This window comes from Prunus dulcis, chromosome 7, assembly GCF_902201215.1.
Source record: "Prunus dulcis chromosome 7, ALMONDv2, whole genome shotgun sequence".
Lineage (NCBI taxonomy): Eukaryota > Viridiplantae > Streptophyta > Magnoliopsida > Rosales > Rosaceae > Prunus > Prunus dulcis.
Window position 1 is genome coordinate 8,942,824 of NC_047656.1, and position 17,589 is coordinate 8,960,412.

At 35.1% G+C, this 17,589-nt stretch overlaps 3 protein-coding genes and 1 non-coding gene across 4 annotated transcripts in view; 2 read left to right on the forward strand and 2 right to left on the reverse strand.

Moving 5' to 3' along the window:
- LOC117635326 (probable polygalacturonase At3g15720) overlaps positions 1–1,323 on the forward strand; it is a 2,773-nt gene extending 1,450 nt beyond the window's left edge. The window contains exons 5-8 of the mRNA XM_034369662.1: positions 77–158; positions 340–448; positions 698–817; positions 1,081–1,323. Of these exons, the coding sequence (XP_034225553.1) occupies positions 77–158; positions 340–448; positions 698–817; positions 1,081–1,323 (554 nt within the window). The remainder of the gene's footprint in view (positions 1–76; positions 159–339; positions 449–697; positions 818–1,080) is intronic.
- An 806-nt stretch (positions 1,324–2,129) lies between these two features.
- LOC117633748 (calcium-dependent protein kinase 8-like) lies at positions 2,130–7,175 on the reverse strand. The gene is made up of 8 exons (XM_034367488.1): positions 6,118–7,175; positions 5,517–5,640; positions 5,288–5,431; positions 4,412–4,564; positions 4,164–4,279; positions 3,860–4,027; positions 2,841–3,074; positions 2,130–2,623 (listed from the first exon to the last, which is right to left on the reverse strand). Exons 1-8 carry the CDS (start codon positions 6,616–6,618, stop codon positions 2,468–2,470), a joined length of 1,596 nt encoding a protein of 531 aa, XP_034223379.1. The 5' UTR covers positions 6,619–7,175; the 3' UTR covers positions 2,130–2,467.
- Positions 7,176–14,371: 7,196 nt separating this feature from the next.
- TRNAH-GUG lies at positions 14,372–14,443 on the forward strand. The gene has a single exon. It is a non-coding gene; the product is annotated as a tRNA-His (tRNA).
- A 973-nt stretch (positions 14,444–15,416) lies between these two features.
- On the reverse strand, positions 15,417–17,256 carry LOC117634784 (putative elongation factor TypA-like SVR3, chloroplastic). The gene is made up of 3 exons (XM_034369003.1): positions 17,088–17,256; positions 16,644–16,839; positions 15,417–15,913 (listed from the first exon to the last, which is right to left on the reverse strand). The coding sequence occupies exons 1-3, from the start codon at positions 17,112–17,114 to the stop codon at positions 15,777–15,779; spliced, it is 360 nt and encodes a 119-aa protein (XP_034224894.1). The 5' UTR covers positions 17,115–17,256; the 3' UTR covers positions 15,417–15,776.
- Between the last annotated feature and the right edge of the window lie 333 nt (positions 17,257–17,589).

A 17,589-nucleotide genomic window follows, 5' to 3' on the forward strand; every position in this document is an offset into this window, starting at 1 on the left:
AACTAATTATTATGTAATTGCATAATTGTAAAATAATAATTTTTATTATTATTTGTTGGATTTGTTTTACATTTAGGTGATGATTGTATTGCTCTTAATAATGGCTCATCACATATCAATATCACCAGCATTGTCTGCGGACCAGGTCATGGAATTAGGTCAGTACATATTTTGATTGCTATATGCATTCTAAATGCAAGGGGTTTGTAGCTCAAGTAGTTAAGAGCATTTACCTTTGCATCCGAAGTTTTAGGTTCGGTTCCCTCTCCCTCAATTTCGCTTGTATATCAACCACAAACAAATAAATGCATGCGAAATTTCTAACTCTTCCATATATAGTGTGGGAAGCTTAGGTGAAGATGGAGCTTATGAGACAGCAGAAGAGGTTCATGTGCGAAACTGTACTTTCAATGGTACAAAGAATGGAGCTAGAATTAAGACATGGCAGGTAATGAACATTAAACCCAACACAGTTCATGAGCCCTGATCCTTTTTTTTTCACTGATGTTGTGCTTATGTCCAAAGTAACGTCGTTTCATGATTTTGTTTAAATATGAACCCTAAATCATTCTAAATCCTGAAGCGCCATCGTATTGAAGTTGAACACAAGCACAATATGTCTTGAACTAGTCCAATTTTCCCATATAACAAAAACAATCATGCTTTGTTTTTTTTTTTTTTTTTGTTTTTTTTTCAGGGCGGTTCTGGATATGTCAAAGGGATATCATTTGAGAATATCACACTAATAGGAGCTAAAAACCCTATTATCATCGACCAATATTACTGTGATAAAAATGGACACAATTGCAAACCTTCAGTGAGTTTTCTCCATTATTTTTTATTGTAAAGGTCTTTAGAATGAACACTTAATTAATCCAGATTTAGTTAACTTAATTCCAATGCTAATGGAGTCTAGTCCAGTGAAAAATGGCCTTGACTTGCAAATTAGAGGTCTCAGGTTCAAATCCCCACGGTATCATAGTTGTGTGTGTTCGAGTAATTTAGACTATCGTTTGTACTAAAAAAATTCTAATGAAAAACATGGGTTGTGATTTCAATTTTTTTTTGGAAAATTGACAGGCTTCGGCAGTAAATGTAAGTAATGTGATTTACAGAGGGTTTCAAGGAACTTATGCAAATGAGGAGGAAGCGATTATATTTGATTGCTCCAACAATCCAGGTTGTCAAAACGTAACCATGAACCAAATCAACATCACCTCCACACTTGATCCTGGAAAGAACATTTCTGCCGCTTGCAAGAATGTAAATGGAACTTTTGACCCTGCTGTCCCTTGCTCACCATGGGCCTATCTGCACCCTTGATTTTGATTTGTTTAATTTTAAAAGAAATAGTTCCCCTGGTTTTTTAGTGTTTTTAAATTTTGAAGAAATACTAAACAAGTGTTTTTTTTTTTTCTTCAAAGGTTAGCTTTAGAATAATTTTCAAATGATGTTGGGTGTGGTAAGTAAATGTAGGTCGGAATAAAAAAGCAACAAATTTGGTGAGTTTTCAAATATAGTTTATGGGTGTTGTGAGTAATTGCATATTCTGATTACATTTTTTGGGTGCTTGAAGACTTTTTATCTTTGTGGAGTCCAAATAGTTTCTTTACCATTGTGGGCTGATATTTTCCTCTGTACGTGATTGAGTTTGCACTCTTGATGAGTTGATTCTCATCTCTTTTACACATGAAGGGTGAGGTATGTTAAGAGAGTAAGGGCTAAGGAACAAAGAGTGAGTCTGTTAAAGGCATCTGAAAACCATTGCAATTTCTCAACTGGGAAGGTTAGACCAATTTTTTTTTTCTTCTCCTTTTTATTATAAATGATTTGTTTTTTAATACAAGTAAAATTGAGAAAGCGGGGAATCGAACTTATGACATGGGGTGAAGGGGATATCTATTATATATGAGTTGATTATGTTGTTCAAATGAATAGATAGGCCATGAAAGTAGCTGAGAGACAAGGATGAGACTGAATTGCAACTCCATTTATTACTCAGCTTATCAACCAAATATATGGCCATGCATTCATTGACAGCTTAGGATGCAAAAAGAAGTGAGAGTAGTAGCAGCGGCATGTACTAATATTTCTATTGAGTATTATAAATCCCCAGCTAACTGTATATATGTGTCAATTCAAATCCACATGAAACTCATTAATTTATACCAACAATGACTTTGATGAAAATATATGCCAATTTTTAACATATTTACAATCATAATGAACTTCTTTTCAACCCACTCATCCCCATCCAAACCCGTACAACAAACCAGTTACATACAACCCAATTCATCAAGACATGAACACTTTTGGCCCATATCCTATAGACCCACAAAAGGGTGTAAAAAAGATGAAACAGAGGAACAATACAGAACAAAGAATTACAAAAAACACAACAAAAAAATGAAAGATTCTTTCCTTAATTTGCATCTTCCCACAAGTACTTTTAAGTTAATCTTCCAAGTCATCTAATCACTTTTTTCTCATCAAATGATCCATCCTTGATCAAGTTCAAACTTAGACTATTGAACCGCTCTCGTGAGTACTGCCTTGAAGCCTTCCTCCAATCTGTGCCGGCCTTCATCATAGCAGCAAACTCCTCGTAACTTATTCGTCCATCCTGCAATCATGGATGGGCATTGAGTGTCAACTCTAAGCGAGCATAAAAAGTAAAATAAAAATTTGCACAGATCATGGAGACTGGCATGATTTTAGAGTATCATGCATGGCAAGAAAAATTCCTGTTTTTGGCTCAGACTAACAACATGAAGATACAATTTGAAAAGGAAAATGATATGAATCATTTATAGTTTTAATTAACATGAGATTTTACCAACCTTGTCTGTATCCACGTCATGAATAATGGCATTAATAACATCTTCAAAGTTGTCATCAACTTCAGTAGCCAAGGCTTCTCGCAGCTCCTCAATCTCAATATACTCACTTTTGTTTCGATCAAAGAATTGAAATGCTTTGCGAAGGTGCACCTCATCATTGCCCATCTTTCTTAGATGAACAGAAATGGCTACAAATTCTCCATAGTCCAGACATCCATCATTATCAACATCACCCTGTTAAAGAAAAAGCACCACCTCTGATTACTATGTGTAATACACAGAATTTTACAATTATGTAATTCAGAAAATAATCCAAGCATTCTTCTGACTTGAATGTACATAGAGATGATACGTTCTGTCATGTCAAAACAATCACTTATATTCCCCCTTGACCTAAAGTTCATAACTGATTAAAGGTCACTTCTGCAGATTCCTTTTTGCTTTAGATATATCAAACATGTAGGTCGACACTGAAGACCAGCCTAAGAGGAATTTGGCCACTTAAAAGAAGAGTTTTGATTTAACTTCTTTTTGTTTCCATTAAATAAAATTGGGGGCTAGGCATTAGGGGGTTAGAGGACTTGGAAGAAGTTATTCATCCAATGTGATTTCCTTCTAAATGTTAGAAGTATGAACAAAATAGTTCATAGCAAGCATGCTTGGAGATAAATTATGCTAGCATTATGCCATTTTGTCAACACCCCACCCCCGTTAATTTAAAAAAATAAAATACAAGTTATGGCTTTTTGCTGTCCCCTTGCTTTTTCCTGGCCCCTGGACATTTACAGTTGTAACTGTAATTGTATCACAGTTACACCCTCAAGGTTGCATTTTTACTTCTCGATCATCGCTTAAGACTTGGGAGTTCAATTCTTAATTTTTAGGCGCAGCCCAAATCCAGGAACTAAACCTTAGACCTTAAGCTCTAAAATTGGCCTAAAGTAATCTATATCTCAAATTCTAAGCTCTAAGCCTCCCTAAACTATATAAACCATACACTTATTCAGGATAGTACTTACAGCTTCCATCATAATTTGAAGATCTCCATCAGGAATCTGGTGGCCAAGTTTATGCAACCCAACTCTCAGCTCATCAATGTTAATCTTGCCCTTGTTGGTAGTATCCATGAGCTTAAATCCCTCCTGTATGCCAGCAACTTCCTCCATTGACAAATGCTCAGCTATAACCTGTTAATTTAAAATTCCAAAAGACGTGGAAAATAAAAACATTAGTAACAGAGGACTCATTCATATCACAGTAGAACATCCAAAGAAGATGAACAGGGTTTGACATATTATCAAACAGAAATATTTGAGGCAATACCTTCAGTGCTCTCTTCTTGAGCTTGTTCATTACAGTGAATTGCTTGAGCCTTGCCCGCACAGTTTCACCTAAAGAAACATTTGGAGCTTTCTTTGCATTTAGTAACCAAGGATGATCTGCAAGAACAAGATGTATGTTTATTATATTATGATTCAGAAGTTTTTAAACTCATGAGCAAATCCTTCTAGCAACAAAAGTTTCATTTATACTAAACAATAATGATTGTCATTCACAGAACGGAACATTACCTAGAACTTCCTGAGCTGTAAGCCTCCGCTTTGGGTCAGGATTAAGCATCTTCTTCACAAGGTCTTTTGCATTATCAGAAACCTTAGGCCAGGGGTCTCTCTTAAAATCTACAACAGACCGTATAATTGCTTGTGCAACTCCCTGTTCAGTTTCTGCACAGCAAGATAATAGATTTGAAGTCAGAAATTATCAGAGATTATAACGCTAGGAAAGCCAGCAAGCAAATTAGAATTCATAGGAGCAAAGAGAAATTAGAAAAGTGGAAACTTCATTCCATGGTCTTTATTCTACTTGAATGCACATAGAAATGCACTTGCCATGACTATAATTTGGTGGCTGCCACTTATGCTAGTAAGTAAATTCCTAACCTACAGCACATAAGCTTGTATTTTGATAACAGCAATTCCAAATTCTATTTCTATTCGTTATCAGTTGATGAAAATTAACGTATTTGGATAATATATTGGCAAACCATGGTCCATGCGTCAACAGGGTAAGCGCACAGATAGAGTATACGTGGTGAATGTGAAGTTTAATATAGTGTTCCCCTCTTAATTTTTTCAGTGAGAATATAGGCAGATGCAGCTTGCATGGCTATCTAGAGTGAGTGGGAGTGTTAAGTTGCAAATACCACTGAAAATTATACGTACTTACGTTTTCTGAACATACTTAAGTCCAAGAAAGTATTCATAAATGTATACATGTCCAACATGCAAGTATGCATGTATGACCATTGTGTATATGTAGACACTTTGGCATGACCATGTAAGGTACTTAACATGCATAAAGGTAATCACTGTCCATCAGGAGTTGTAACTCCACTAAGGAAAAAATATTAAACCCACAAGTGCGCACACACACACACACACACAAACCTGCCCAAAAAGGTGGAACTCCACATAGTAAGATGTAAAGTATAACTCCAGCGCTCCACACATCTACTTCAGGACCATAATCGCGCCTTAGCACCTCAGGGGCCATGTAATATGGACTTCCAACAATTTCATTAAATTTTTCACCTGGTAATGTACATGAAAAGATAACACATTGGTTAAACTAAACTAAACAAGAAAACCAAATGTGATAGTTTCGAGAAGACTTTACCTGGTTTAAAGAACACTGACAACCCAAAGTCGATTGCCTTTAAAGCAGCTGTTTCCTTCTTGTTTGCAAACAAAAAGTTCTCGGGTTTGAGATCCCGATGCATCACACCATGCTTGTGGCACATCTGCAACAGAATTAAAAACATTAACTCATGCCAACGCATGTAAAACTATTAAAAGGTGGATTCCTCAAAGAATAAATCTTGTGAAGGAGAATCTGTTCTATACATAACAAGGAAAAAGAATCAATTCACCAAATTCCAGCAATTACAATCTGACCATCGAAAGCTAGATTAACTGATGTACAAAGAATATACTCATCAAAGAATTAAACAACCCAACTTACCCAAAAGAATTTTATCAGCTACTTCTTTCTAAGTACTTCCGGGTAATCAACTGACTATTTTCCATCTATTCAACAAAGATCTTAATTTACAAGAAGCAGAATTGGTTCTAAATTTAACCATAGTCTAGCACTTCCAAAACCAAATAGTTCTTTTAAATAAAATCAATCCCCCACTGCATAAATTCAACAACAAAAACTCAAAAGAAGATCCAATCACCAATCGAACAGCATCACTCAAAACCACCCAAATTCTCACCTGAACAACTTCCACAATAGTCTTCGTGACGGCGGCAGCCGCACGCTCTGTGTAGTGGCCTCTGGAAACGATTCGATCGAACAACTCACCACCCTCACAGAGCTCCATGACAAGATGGACAGCATGGTCATCCTCATATGTGTCTTTCAAGCTCACTATGTTGTGGTGCTTAGGCAAATGCTTCATGATCTCAACTTCTCTCCTTACATCCTCGATATCCACAGCTGTCCTCAGCTTATTCTTCGAAATCGATTTACAAGCAAATTTATCGTTGGTTGCCTTATCGATGCAAAGATATGTAATTCCAAACTCTCCTCGGCCGAGCTCGCGACCCAGTTCGTATCTTTGCTCGATTTCAACGCCAGTTGGGTCTTTCAGCACAGAGAGCTTGATGCCTCCATTGCCCTGGTTGCCCGGGTAGTCTATTGCAAATGGGTTCTTCCTGTTCTTCTTGTCTTTCAACGGTGAACCCGTTTGAGGGGTCACACAACAATTACCCATCTATAATAATAATAAAACGCTTTGTGTGCCAAAATGGTTTCCGAATTTGAACACAGTTCCGGAACGAATCGAAATCTGAGCTCTTTGGATAAAAATAGTATATGGTTTTTTGTGTTTGAGATCCAAATTGCTGTGCAGCCCAATTGTAATGAGAATTTTCAGATAAAGGATGGGAATTTGTAGGAAGTATTTTTGGGATGAAATGGAAGATGACCAGAATTTGATATGAGGGAGGTGATTTAAGGAAATGAAGAGAGAGGGTTTTGGGTTTGGAATTGGAGAAAAGGATGAGAAGGAGAATTTAGCGTGTGAAAACCACCATTTGATGAAAGAGAGAGAGAGAGAGAGAGAGAGAGAGAGAGAAAGACAGAGAAAGGGTCCAGCCTCTTTCGCAGAGGCTTCCGCAGAGACTTCCCTCCTACCCGCTCTTTCTCTCTCTAGACTACCTCTACCTCTCTTCAGACACAGTTGGATAGACAGATGGAAATTTAGAGAGAGAGTCGAGATTCCAGAAGGGGAGAGCTTTGTTGTTTCCTAAAATATTCAAAACAAAATTTAATTATCTCTATTTTTTAAAGGTGCATAAACTATGCCCTCAATCTAGGTTCAAAATTACAAATTACATTTAATTTTGTTGTTTACCATGTCTTTTCTCTTAGTATTGACAATAGTACCCCCGTTGCCATCTCTTATATTTTGATATAATTTGTTGTATATAAAGAAAAAGAAAACAAACTATTTATTGATGAAGAATAATAACATCATTTTCAGGTAGGATCAATATACATGAATTCCAAATGAGGTTTTGTTTGTTCTAAAAAAAGTACATCAAAATTAGAGTTCGAAATTTCAAATCGTAAACGGGTCGACTTATTAAATTAAACTGAATGGTTCGGTTTGGAGCTATTTTTTTTATTTATCTATAATTTGTAGTGATAAATAAAATTGAGCCGGCTAGCTTAATCATATTCTCATCTTTTTCTTTCTCTCACGTGGTGAGACCCTCGGATCTTCTTCTCTTCTCTTTGTCTCTCTCTCTCTCCGCCTCTTTCATCTCCTTCATCAGCTTGATCCAACTTCATCAATTTTTTCATCTTGTCTTAATTTTCTCCAATTAATCTTAAATCCTCTTGTATAGAAGGTTTTCCCCTCTATGATAGTATTCCAATTTCTTACATTAACATTACGTTATCAAAATTTATACAATGAATTAACTACTTCAAGAAATAGGTTAACCTAGTTGATATGAGAAATTAGATCTCTAGCTAATGGTTATTTGCGTTCATCATGCGTTGATTATCTTCATCAGTTGAATCATCTCCATCATACCTCCTTGGTCTTCTTCATGATCAGCTTAATCCAACTACATCACTTTTCCATTATCTCTTGTTCTTCTTTAATTTTTCTTTTGTTTTACTTCTTAGGGATATCTTGCCCACTATGAAAGTGGCTCAATAGTATTCCAATATTCATGCATTAACATAAATATATATCTCTAATAAATGTAGTCCTACTATCCAAGCATTTTAAGTACCATCAATTACATTCTCATTACCAATTTGAAGTCACCTTTGTGTATATGTCCGGAGAGAATTCTCAAATAAACTCATTGGTTTTTTATTTTTATAATATGTGTTATTCTAAACTAATATACGAGAAATAAAATTGAACTCGGATGCAAAGAGACTAACACACACTGACCAACTGACTTAATCCACATATTATATACAAATAAACTCATTAATTAGAATACTATAAAACATGTTCTTTATATCATAAACACACAGAAGGTACGTATAAATATCATCAGATTAAGAAATCTGTCTTTTTGTATAAACAAGAAGAGCAAGGTACTACGAACAATGTGTAAATGGAAAGATGCAATTGTAGCCCCTACAATGAGTAATCTCTCTCTCTCTCTCTCTCTCTCTCTCTCTCTCTCTCTCTCTCTCTCATATATATATATATATATATATAACACCATTATCACCATTGGCATACACAGATCGTAGTTGACTCGATCGCCATCTTTGATTGATATAAATAAATATATGAAATGTAGTTCTTGCATTGACCCCAATTATATTATGTTTACCTCAAAATAGAGGTTTTCGGTGGACCTAACTTTAAAGAAAAAAAAATTCATGGATCAAATTTTAAGTTTTAAATTTTTGAAAATTTAAAATTTTACTTAGTTATAATATCAGTCCCGATCTCTTGGACCACAGGAGTCCAAGAGATTGTGGTCACCCACCGTTGGATATTAATCCAATGGTTCAAAATGATATATATAAATGCAATATGGCATAAATGATTATTACCCGATCCAAGTCAACCGTTGAATTTACATCCAACGGTGAGTGACTATAAATCTCTTGGACTACAGGGGTCCAAGAGATCAGGACTGGTTATAATATATATAAAAAAAAAGAAGGAAAAAAAAAGAGAGGTGCTTTGAAAATTATAATTATTTATTAACATAATATGCATACAAGTTTCACTATATAAAAAATAAAAATAAGTGCTAGTCTAGTAAATAAGAAGAGAAGTTAGGGCAATATTGTGGTAACGTAAAGGGACAAAAGGCTTGGTCATTTTGTGGCCGACACGCTTGCATTCAGTTGACAAAAGTGACCTACTCTCTATCCTTCTCGTTTTACACACAACTACTTGCTCTACATAAAATTAGATATAAAAGACAAATCTAATGGATTATGCGCACGTGGCTCGATTTAACTGGCTGAACTACTTCATCGTAGACCTTCTAGAAGCCAACCGAAAACTTGGGTGGGGGCGTGAGAGAGCGACTAAAATATGGAAGGGCCTGCCTTCCCAATTTAATTCAGTATATTCCACTGACTATACAAATTATCTCGGAAGGGTAATTTTGTCCGACCAGGAGATTTTTATAGCCTTTATTGACCGCCAAGGCCCGCCAACCATTAACTGCCAAATGATTAGTATTTGTAATAAGGGTTTTTTTGAGAGGTGGGAATTTGAACCCGTGAACCGACTCGGGAAAACCCAAAAAACAACCGTGCTGACAAAAAAAAAAAATGTCAACTTAGACTAAAAAATCGAATTAGACCAGTTTGGATCGTTCTCGCCCCCGATTCTTATCTTGGAAAAATCAATCTAAACCAAACTCGACCGGTCATATTAAGTTTACTTATTCAATTTTACATAAAATTATTAGTAAGCTTAATTAATATTCAGCTAACATTAGTAATTTCAAGTAATATTTAGATATTTTAGCACAATTAATACTCAAATGTTTAGTTCCAATTTATACCAAATTAAATAACTAATTTAGTCCAATTTATTTTTCTTTTCGATGAGCCATACTCGTTTTTGTTGTGCTTTTGCCTTTATCTCTTTTCCACCTTTTTTTTTTTTTTTTTTCCCATTTCTCGTCCTCTCTTCTAACTCTTTCTTAATTTATACCCAATTAATACTCTTTCTTATATATATTTTTATACTTCCTATTTCTCCATTCTCCACATATTTATATTTTTATCTTTCCAATTTGGAATTCGGGCTGAATTGAATTGGAATCGTAGTGGTCCATTTTGGTTTGGTTATGCTATACACTTTCTATAAAAACCGAATCGAACTAGAACATATAAAAATTGTGATTTCGTTTTTAATTCAAGAGGAAAACCAAACCAAATCGGACCGTACCTACCCCTAGCGTTTATTACAATTATAGTTTCAATCCTTTTTTTAGCTACACAAATCCTCTTCCACCTTTCACTCCTCCATCCTTTTGTTTGTTTCTCTTTGAATTCATTCAATTTGGAAGATAATTGGAGCCCTTTGGGCTATTTATGGGTGAGTGGAGAGGTATTTGGCACTACAACAAGGGTTTTTTTATTTTATTTTTTAATTTTTATAAATATAAACAATAGTTTAAACTATAAAGAAAGAGAAATTTTTACACACACTATTAAAATGTCATAAAATTTTGAATATAAGACTACGAATCTGCAAATTAATGCTCATTTCCATTTGGCAAGACCTTATTGGTTTTTTAGGTCGTCCATGCCAACAAAAATGCCCGAATAAATAAAAAGCTTGCATCTGTCTCCAAGCAGGCACACGGGGCCCAGCCGTCCAGGGATGGAGCAAAAAGGACAGTTTCGTCATTTAACGGAAGAAAAATATAATGGCTCTCCGATTTTGGCATATGGGTGACCAGTCAAAGATGACGATTTTGACTCGTGGATACAACATGTCGAATTTTGGACTTGCCAAGTGGACACAACTTGTAGCCTTTGAGTGGATTTTTTTATTTATCTTCGTGCTCCTTTTTTTTTGTGACTCTTTTTATGTGACGTTAAGGCACAGAATTTTATCCTGATTTTGGTTGTCAGAAAGCAATTGGTTGATGAATTTTATCTATGAATTTTAAAAAAAATAAAAAAATAAAAAAAACTGAAAGCAATTGGTTGATGCTCAAAATTGGACTTAGCAGCTCTGAGCCAGCCGGAATACCTGAGAAAAGTAAAAGCCATAGAAATCTTACAAGACAATGAAGACAAAATCTTGAATAAATTCAATTAGATTTGGCATTAATAGAGTGTTTTGTGAATCAAGATCATTATGTTAGGTTTATTATGATGTCGTCTTTTAGTGTGATGATAATGAGTGTAATTCCATCACTCGGTTTATTACGATAACAAGTGAAATTGTTAAAAAGTTAGATGAATTCAAGTTACACTTACAATTAATGATCTAATTAATAGAAGTTTCGTTTGAACAAACCGTAGCTTGAGTTCATCTAACTTGTGAATAGTACTTTGTTTGGCTTTGCCACATGATGAGTAAGCCACATAATTAGGCTTAATTACTAATTTGGACTCATTAGAAAGCTCAGATAACCTCATATGTTTTTCTAGTAGTCATTTTTTATTTAATGAAAATAGATATCATTAACTCATGAGAGATTACCATGCTAAAAAAGAACATCATGAGGCTCCTCAAAACAAGCACAAGCTTTCTCAATATGCAAGCCAAAATCTAACTAGACGATGAGTCGGACCATTAGTACTATGACGAACATGAACAAAGATATTGCAGTGACGACTCCTAAAAACTCTTTTGTATCCTTGATAATGGGTGGTGCTATGCACAGGCAGGCTGGGTGCCTACCCAGCTCAAATTATTATAATTTTGTTAAAATTACCTACGTGTGTTATAAGTTCATTCTAAAATTTAAAAAAATTAAAAGTAAATTCTGCGCATATGTTGCCCATTCAGGTGGTCCCATATCTTTTCTCTCGTTGCTACTCCGCAGTAGGTTTTGGGTCAAATTCTCCTTCTATTGGCTATATCTTCTATTATCTTGGGTGGGCAACTTGGCAACAACATATTCTCATCTCCTTTTGTCAACAACAAGTGTTATTCTCATTCTTTCTGTTGCTATATATCTTTAATTATAGTTTTAATTTAAAATTGAGTATTTTAGGAATTAAGGATGAATAATAATTTTGGAATTTTGTTGAAATTATTTAGGGCTTTGATTAGTGATGAATTATTGTATGGGTTTGATTTGAGATTTTCTTAAAATGGAGTATTTTAGGGTTTAATTATGGATGAATTATAAATTTTGGTTTGGTATTGTTGAGATGCTATTATGAAAATTTGTTTGATTAAAATTCTTTCTACATATTATTCATAGGCTATCCTTTAAGAGTTCCAAACCTTGCAGGGTTAAATTTTAGATTTAAATGGTGTTGTTTTGTATTGCATTGCATTTACTTTTGGTTTTAGTTTTAGCTTTTGCATTTGTTGAACTTTTATTTATGGATAGAGATGCATTTGAGGATATGGCTCGTTATGTCCCCCTAAGTAGGTGTATATTTTTGTGTTTATTAATGAAATGCACTCGTATCATCAAGTTTAGTATGTAAATTTTGCCCAACTAACTTTTGAATCCTGAACTGCCAACATGCCCAACAAGCGACATATAGTGACCCAAATGATGAATACAATTGAAATAGTCTGGAAGGATGCACCCTCAATGGCAACATAATGGAAGCCAAAATAGATCACCATACAATTAAATGCTTACTAATGGGCGGTGCCAACGTTGCTTTGACAATATTCCAAGATTATGGTTAGGTTTCATGACAAGTTAACCAAAATGTTGGTTGAAATGCACCACATTTCATTCATAGTTGCATGGAATGGAAGCAATTGGAAGCCACGCGTCACTTGTTTATTTAACGGGGCCTTGTATTGTGCTTCACCCACAAAGTTTATATTGGTCGCATTTTAGGTCATCTTCCACATGCATTTTTCATCTCTCTCTCCCATTTTCAAGTATGATTTACGTTTTTCACCAATGGATGAAAAAGTCTTATGCACTTGACGTCGATTGCAATTAAAAAAAGAGAGAAGGGGTTTGGGTTTTTGTTCTTTGTTCATCGGAGGGGGGCATAAGCAAAGTGCCACTGCTATTTAGGCCTACAAATCCTATTAAAGAATAATTTTAATCGCTGTCAATGATAATTTCATCTCGTGATATTTAGTCTCTACTTTGTTGGATAAAATATATCGAGCTCATGAACAAAAGAGCTTCCATCCAAAAGAGAGATAAGTACCCAAATGGAATCTCACCATTTTCACTATAGCAATATAAGTTTAAGGTGAAAAGAAGTAATAACGTGCCCGAAATAGACATAAAAACACAAAAAAAGGTGCATCGGTTGAATTCTGGTTGGGTAATAACGAGACAACCAATATAAGCCTGGATCCAATGTAATGATACAAAGCTTTGTTCTTTTACACTTTTACAACATGCTGTCACTGTTGACTGAACTTTCACTTCAATGAGGTTAGCATGGAAATTGAGTGAAAAAAGTAAGCTTGGAACTTGGAACTTGAAACTTTTGCAATCTTGGTGGCTTGCACCTTAGCGATCATGAGAAGCTAATGATCTTTTGCTTTTCAAGTAAAATTACAAAGTAATAATCATATTTGATTCATGATACACATGTCAAAAGCATGAAAGCACAGTAGAAGCTACTATTTGTCATTTCTGTCTTAAAGCTTAAGCTACGTATTCTTTCTTTCTTATGAAAAACACCTTTGAAAAACAAAAAAACCCAACCACACATTTGAAATTTCTCCTCCTTTTATAGATGAAATAATAATGACAATTCTAAGGAGATGCTTCTGGAAATTTCCATAAGCGCAACTCTGGAAAATTTCATGTGGTGGTACTTATAATTCTTGTCAGTTTAGCATACACTAGCAGTGGAGGAAATCATTTTGTGGTAGAGAAAGACCAAGTAAATGCCATGCCATGTCAAATTTCAAAATTGGTCGCAAGTCATATGCTGCCAACCAATATGTTTATTTATTTCAAAACCAGTCACTTTTGTTGGCGGTGCGTGTAAAGTATTGTTGGTACCAAGTCAATAATGGACTTTGTTGAATCAGCCTTCTCTCTTGTTAAACTCGGAAGTTTTGGTCGTTTGCTTTGCCAGCCATTCCCAACAAGAACTTTCATAAATTATAAAAAGTCAACGACTTACTGGAGTTTTTTTTTTTTGGTCAACACCAACTGAAGTTGAAAATTACCTGGTTTTTAATTGCTCTTATGGTCCCCACTCTTCATATGTGATAAACTTAAATATATATATATATATATATATATATATATATATTACTGAAAAAAAATAAATTATTATCCATTTTTAATATTTGCGTTTAGATACTAATACTTGTAAGAATATTAAACAAGAATGTGGCTGTAGTTTAGTGGTAAGAATTCCACGTTGTGGCCGTGGAGACCTGGGCTCGAATCCCAGCAGCCACACTACCAATCTTTTTTCTCTTTTTTATTTTATTTTATTTTTATGTTAAAAGAAATTCGACCCTCCCTTATTGTAGGCTTTTATCATTAATTTCTTTGTTTTAAAAAAATAAAAAATAAAAAATAAATCTATGAGGAGGTATATTCAAACTTGATTACAAAAGGCCGGACTCACTGTCCTAGCCGATGGCCTACTCCCTTCTTGTTTTTTGCGTGGAATTTCTCTGTTTTTTTTAAAAAATGAATGAGGTAGGTGGATTAATCCCCTTGTTACGAAATGCTTCATTTATTTATTTCATTTATTTAAAAACATCAGTCTTATGATTAACATCAAAATTGTTCTCACCTATATTTGGACCCTCTACTGTATTAAGAATGGAATCAGAAGCTTCTATTTAACTTCAAAAATACTTACAAGCAAAACAAGAAAATATAATTCAAATATATTAATGACTCGTTCTAGATGCCTAAAAATTTCTTGTGTGGGACCAAGCTTGGTTCTAGACACACATGATTACCATGGATGACTGACACACCAAATGAGCAAAAGACCCAGCTGCTTCCATTAAAATTGACTTGGCCAGAAGAAGCCAAGAAACATGAAAGCTGGAACTTTGCTTTGGTCTCAAGTTAACTAACTCAAGCAAATCCAACTTTCTTGAGCATAAACAGGCTTTCATATCCAAGTCTACTCAATCCTCATCTTTCTGGTAATCTTACCCTAAGACCGTAAAACTTTCTCCGAAAGACCAAAACAAAACGGCAGTAACACTATTCATGACCCAACATATGAAGGCATAAGAACAGCTTCAGTATATAAAAAATACGTTCAGGGCCACATCTGTCTCTGTCAAGTGTCAAACATGGGATTTTTTAATAGGAGAGTGAGTGAGCGACATAACGTACCTGTTAAGCAACTGACTGCAGGCCTGAGCTCGAACAAGAACCAGTCAAAACTTAAAAAAGACAAATCATATTGCATCACTTGCTAAAAATTATTTTTCCATTAGCTTAAAATAGCAGATACAGTTACTTGGTAAAACAAAACCTATCGTCTTTCGGCCAATTAAATGTTTGATACTTGTAGTCTTCATTACAACTCAACATAAAAAAATCTTCGTCAACCCACTTGTCTTCACATCATCAGTGAACATCTTCTAGTACTTCAATGCTGAGTCTTGTTCTTTTATATATACAACCAATATTGCAAAACTTGACTTACTCTGTGTTGATGTCTAACAACGTGACTTTCTATCGTTGATTTCTCAAGTGACTCAACAAATACGTGATGAGTTTCACAAATACTCATCAGCCCACATGGTATATATTTACAAAACTACCTGTTTGATTTCTTTGAGAACTTTGGGTTTTTGCACATTCGGATACTCGAAGGAGTAACCTCCACCAGTTCATCCTCTTGAATATACTCAATGCAGTCATCCAGACTGTAGTCCAATGGGGTATCAAGAATCACTGGAACCAAAAAAGAAAAAAAAAGAAAAGGAGATTCTAGATTATTAATTGCCATAAACTGAGGATTGTTGCTGCAAATGTACAAACTCAAAATATTGATTTACTTATAAAAGAGAAGAAAACATGTGAACCCAACCATTTTGTAAGCAATCAACTACTAAGTAGATTATTGAAGTCGGAGAATGGAGAGACCTTCAGAAACTACTAGTCTAAGAAAAAGGCTACTGCATGGAGAGACCTTCCAGAAACTAATAAAAAGCCTACACTGGTTCTGGCAAATATTACGATACCACCCCCATTAAACTTAAGAAATATCCTATGTCCTTATAAATATAGGGATAATTCTGTTCTGAGAAAAGGAGCAGACATTAGAAACACGAAGAGCTAAAGTGAAATATTATGAAAATTCAATCCATGGCTTGCTCCACAGAGAATACAATTCATTATTGCGTCTATCTAAAAGTACTGATAACAATGGGCAAAATAGCTTACAAATACTAAAGTAACAATTTGTTTAGACAAAATTGAAATGTTCGAACACATTTTAGTCTTTGCTATTAACTTCTCTTCTCTTTCTTTGTGAGATGAAGTTGGTGTTATTAACTTAAAACAGCTAAACCTCACCCAATATACAGTCATGGTCAGCACATCTTAACAATATCAGAAACGGAATTAACTCTTTTACCCTAGACATGAGATAAGTAGAACAGGTACTATAGTTGCTTCTCACCTGTTACATCTTTGTTGGAACGGATGTTTGTTGCAGCCTTCTTCTTACACACATTAAGGGATAAGTCCCCAGGCCGCTGATGGATGCCAACTATCTGACCTTTATAAACTTCCACGCCAGGACCAATAAACAACTGCCCCCTCTCCTGTGAACTAGAAATGGCATAAGAAGTACTCGTTCCACCCTCAAAGGCAACCTGAAAATATTGCAATTCAATTTAGTCATCCTGACACAAGGGAAACACACATGCAAATGTGTGCAGAGCACATATATGATCTTTACTTCTCTTTTGGACGATTTGTTCTCAACACTAGATGTGCAAAAAGGGTGCATGTGATATAACAACTGTTGTGGTCACTACCATACCAGACATTGCCAAAGGCTTTCCACCACCAGGACTAATAAAGTCAAACCTTAAAATATAACCACAATCTCAGAAATTACCAGTGAGCCTAGATCCCGGGTACTCATATCACCAGCCCAAGGTCCATAGCTATCAAATATTGTGTTGAGAATTGCAGTGCCACGAGAAGCTGTTAAAATTGCATTTCGCAGACCAAGAAGGCCACGAGTTGGAATTTTATATTTGAGGAAGGTTGTGCCTTCCGACCTAGCACATACAAAAAGTCCAGATAATCAGACATTCAGACATCTGTTGCATTCACCAAGCAGCAAATTCAACCAAAAACTGCCAACAAAAGTAGAGTAAAAGTACAGATGTAAAAGTGGAGAATATAATAACACTGTGACACCCCACAGTACCCGCGCGCTTGGGGGGAATTGAACAGATGACAACAAAATATTAGTCCATTAATTTTCTTTTGGTTACACAGCTTACTAATTTCAAAACTAATTACTTTATAAGAGCGATCTACATTGATACTGTTGCTGCACCAGTTTAGGAAAAGAGTGAAAATGATATCCCTGAGTAGCTGACAAGAAATGG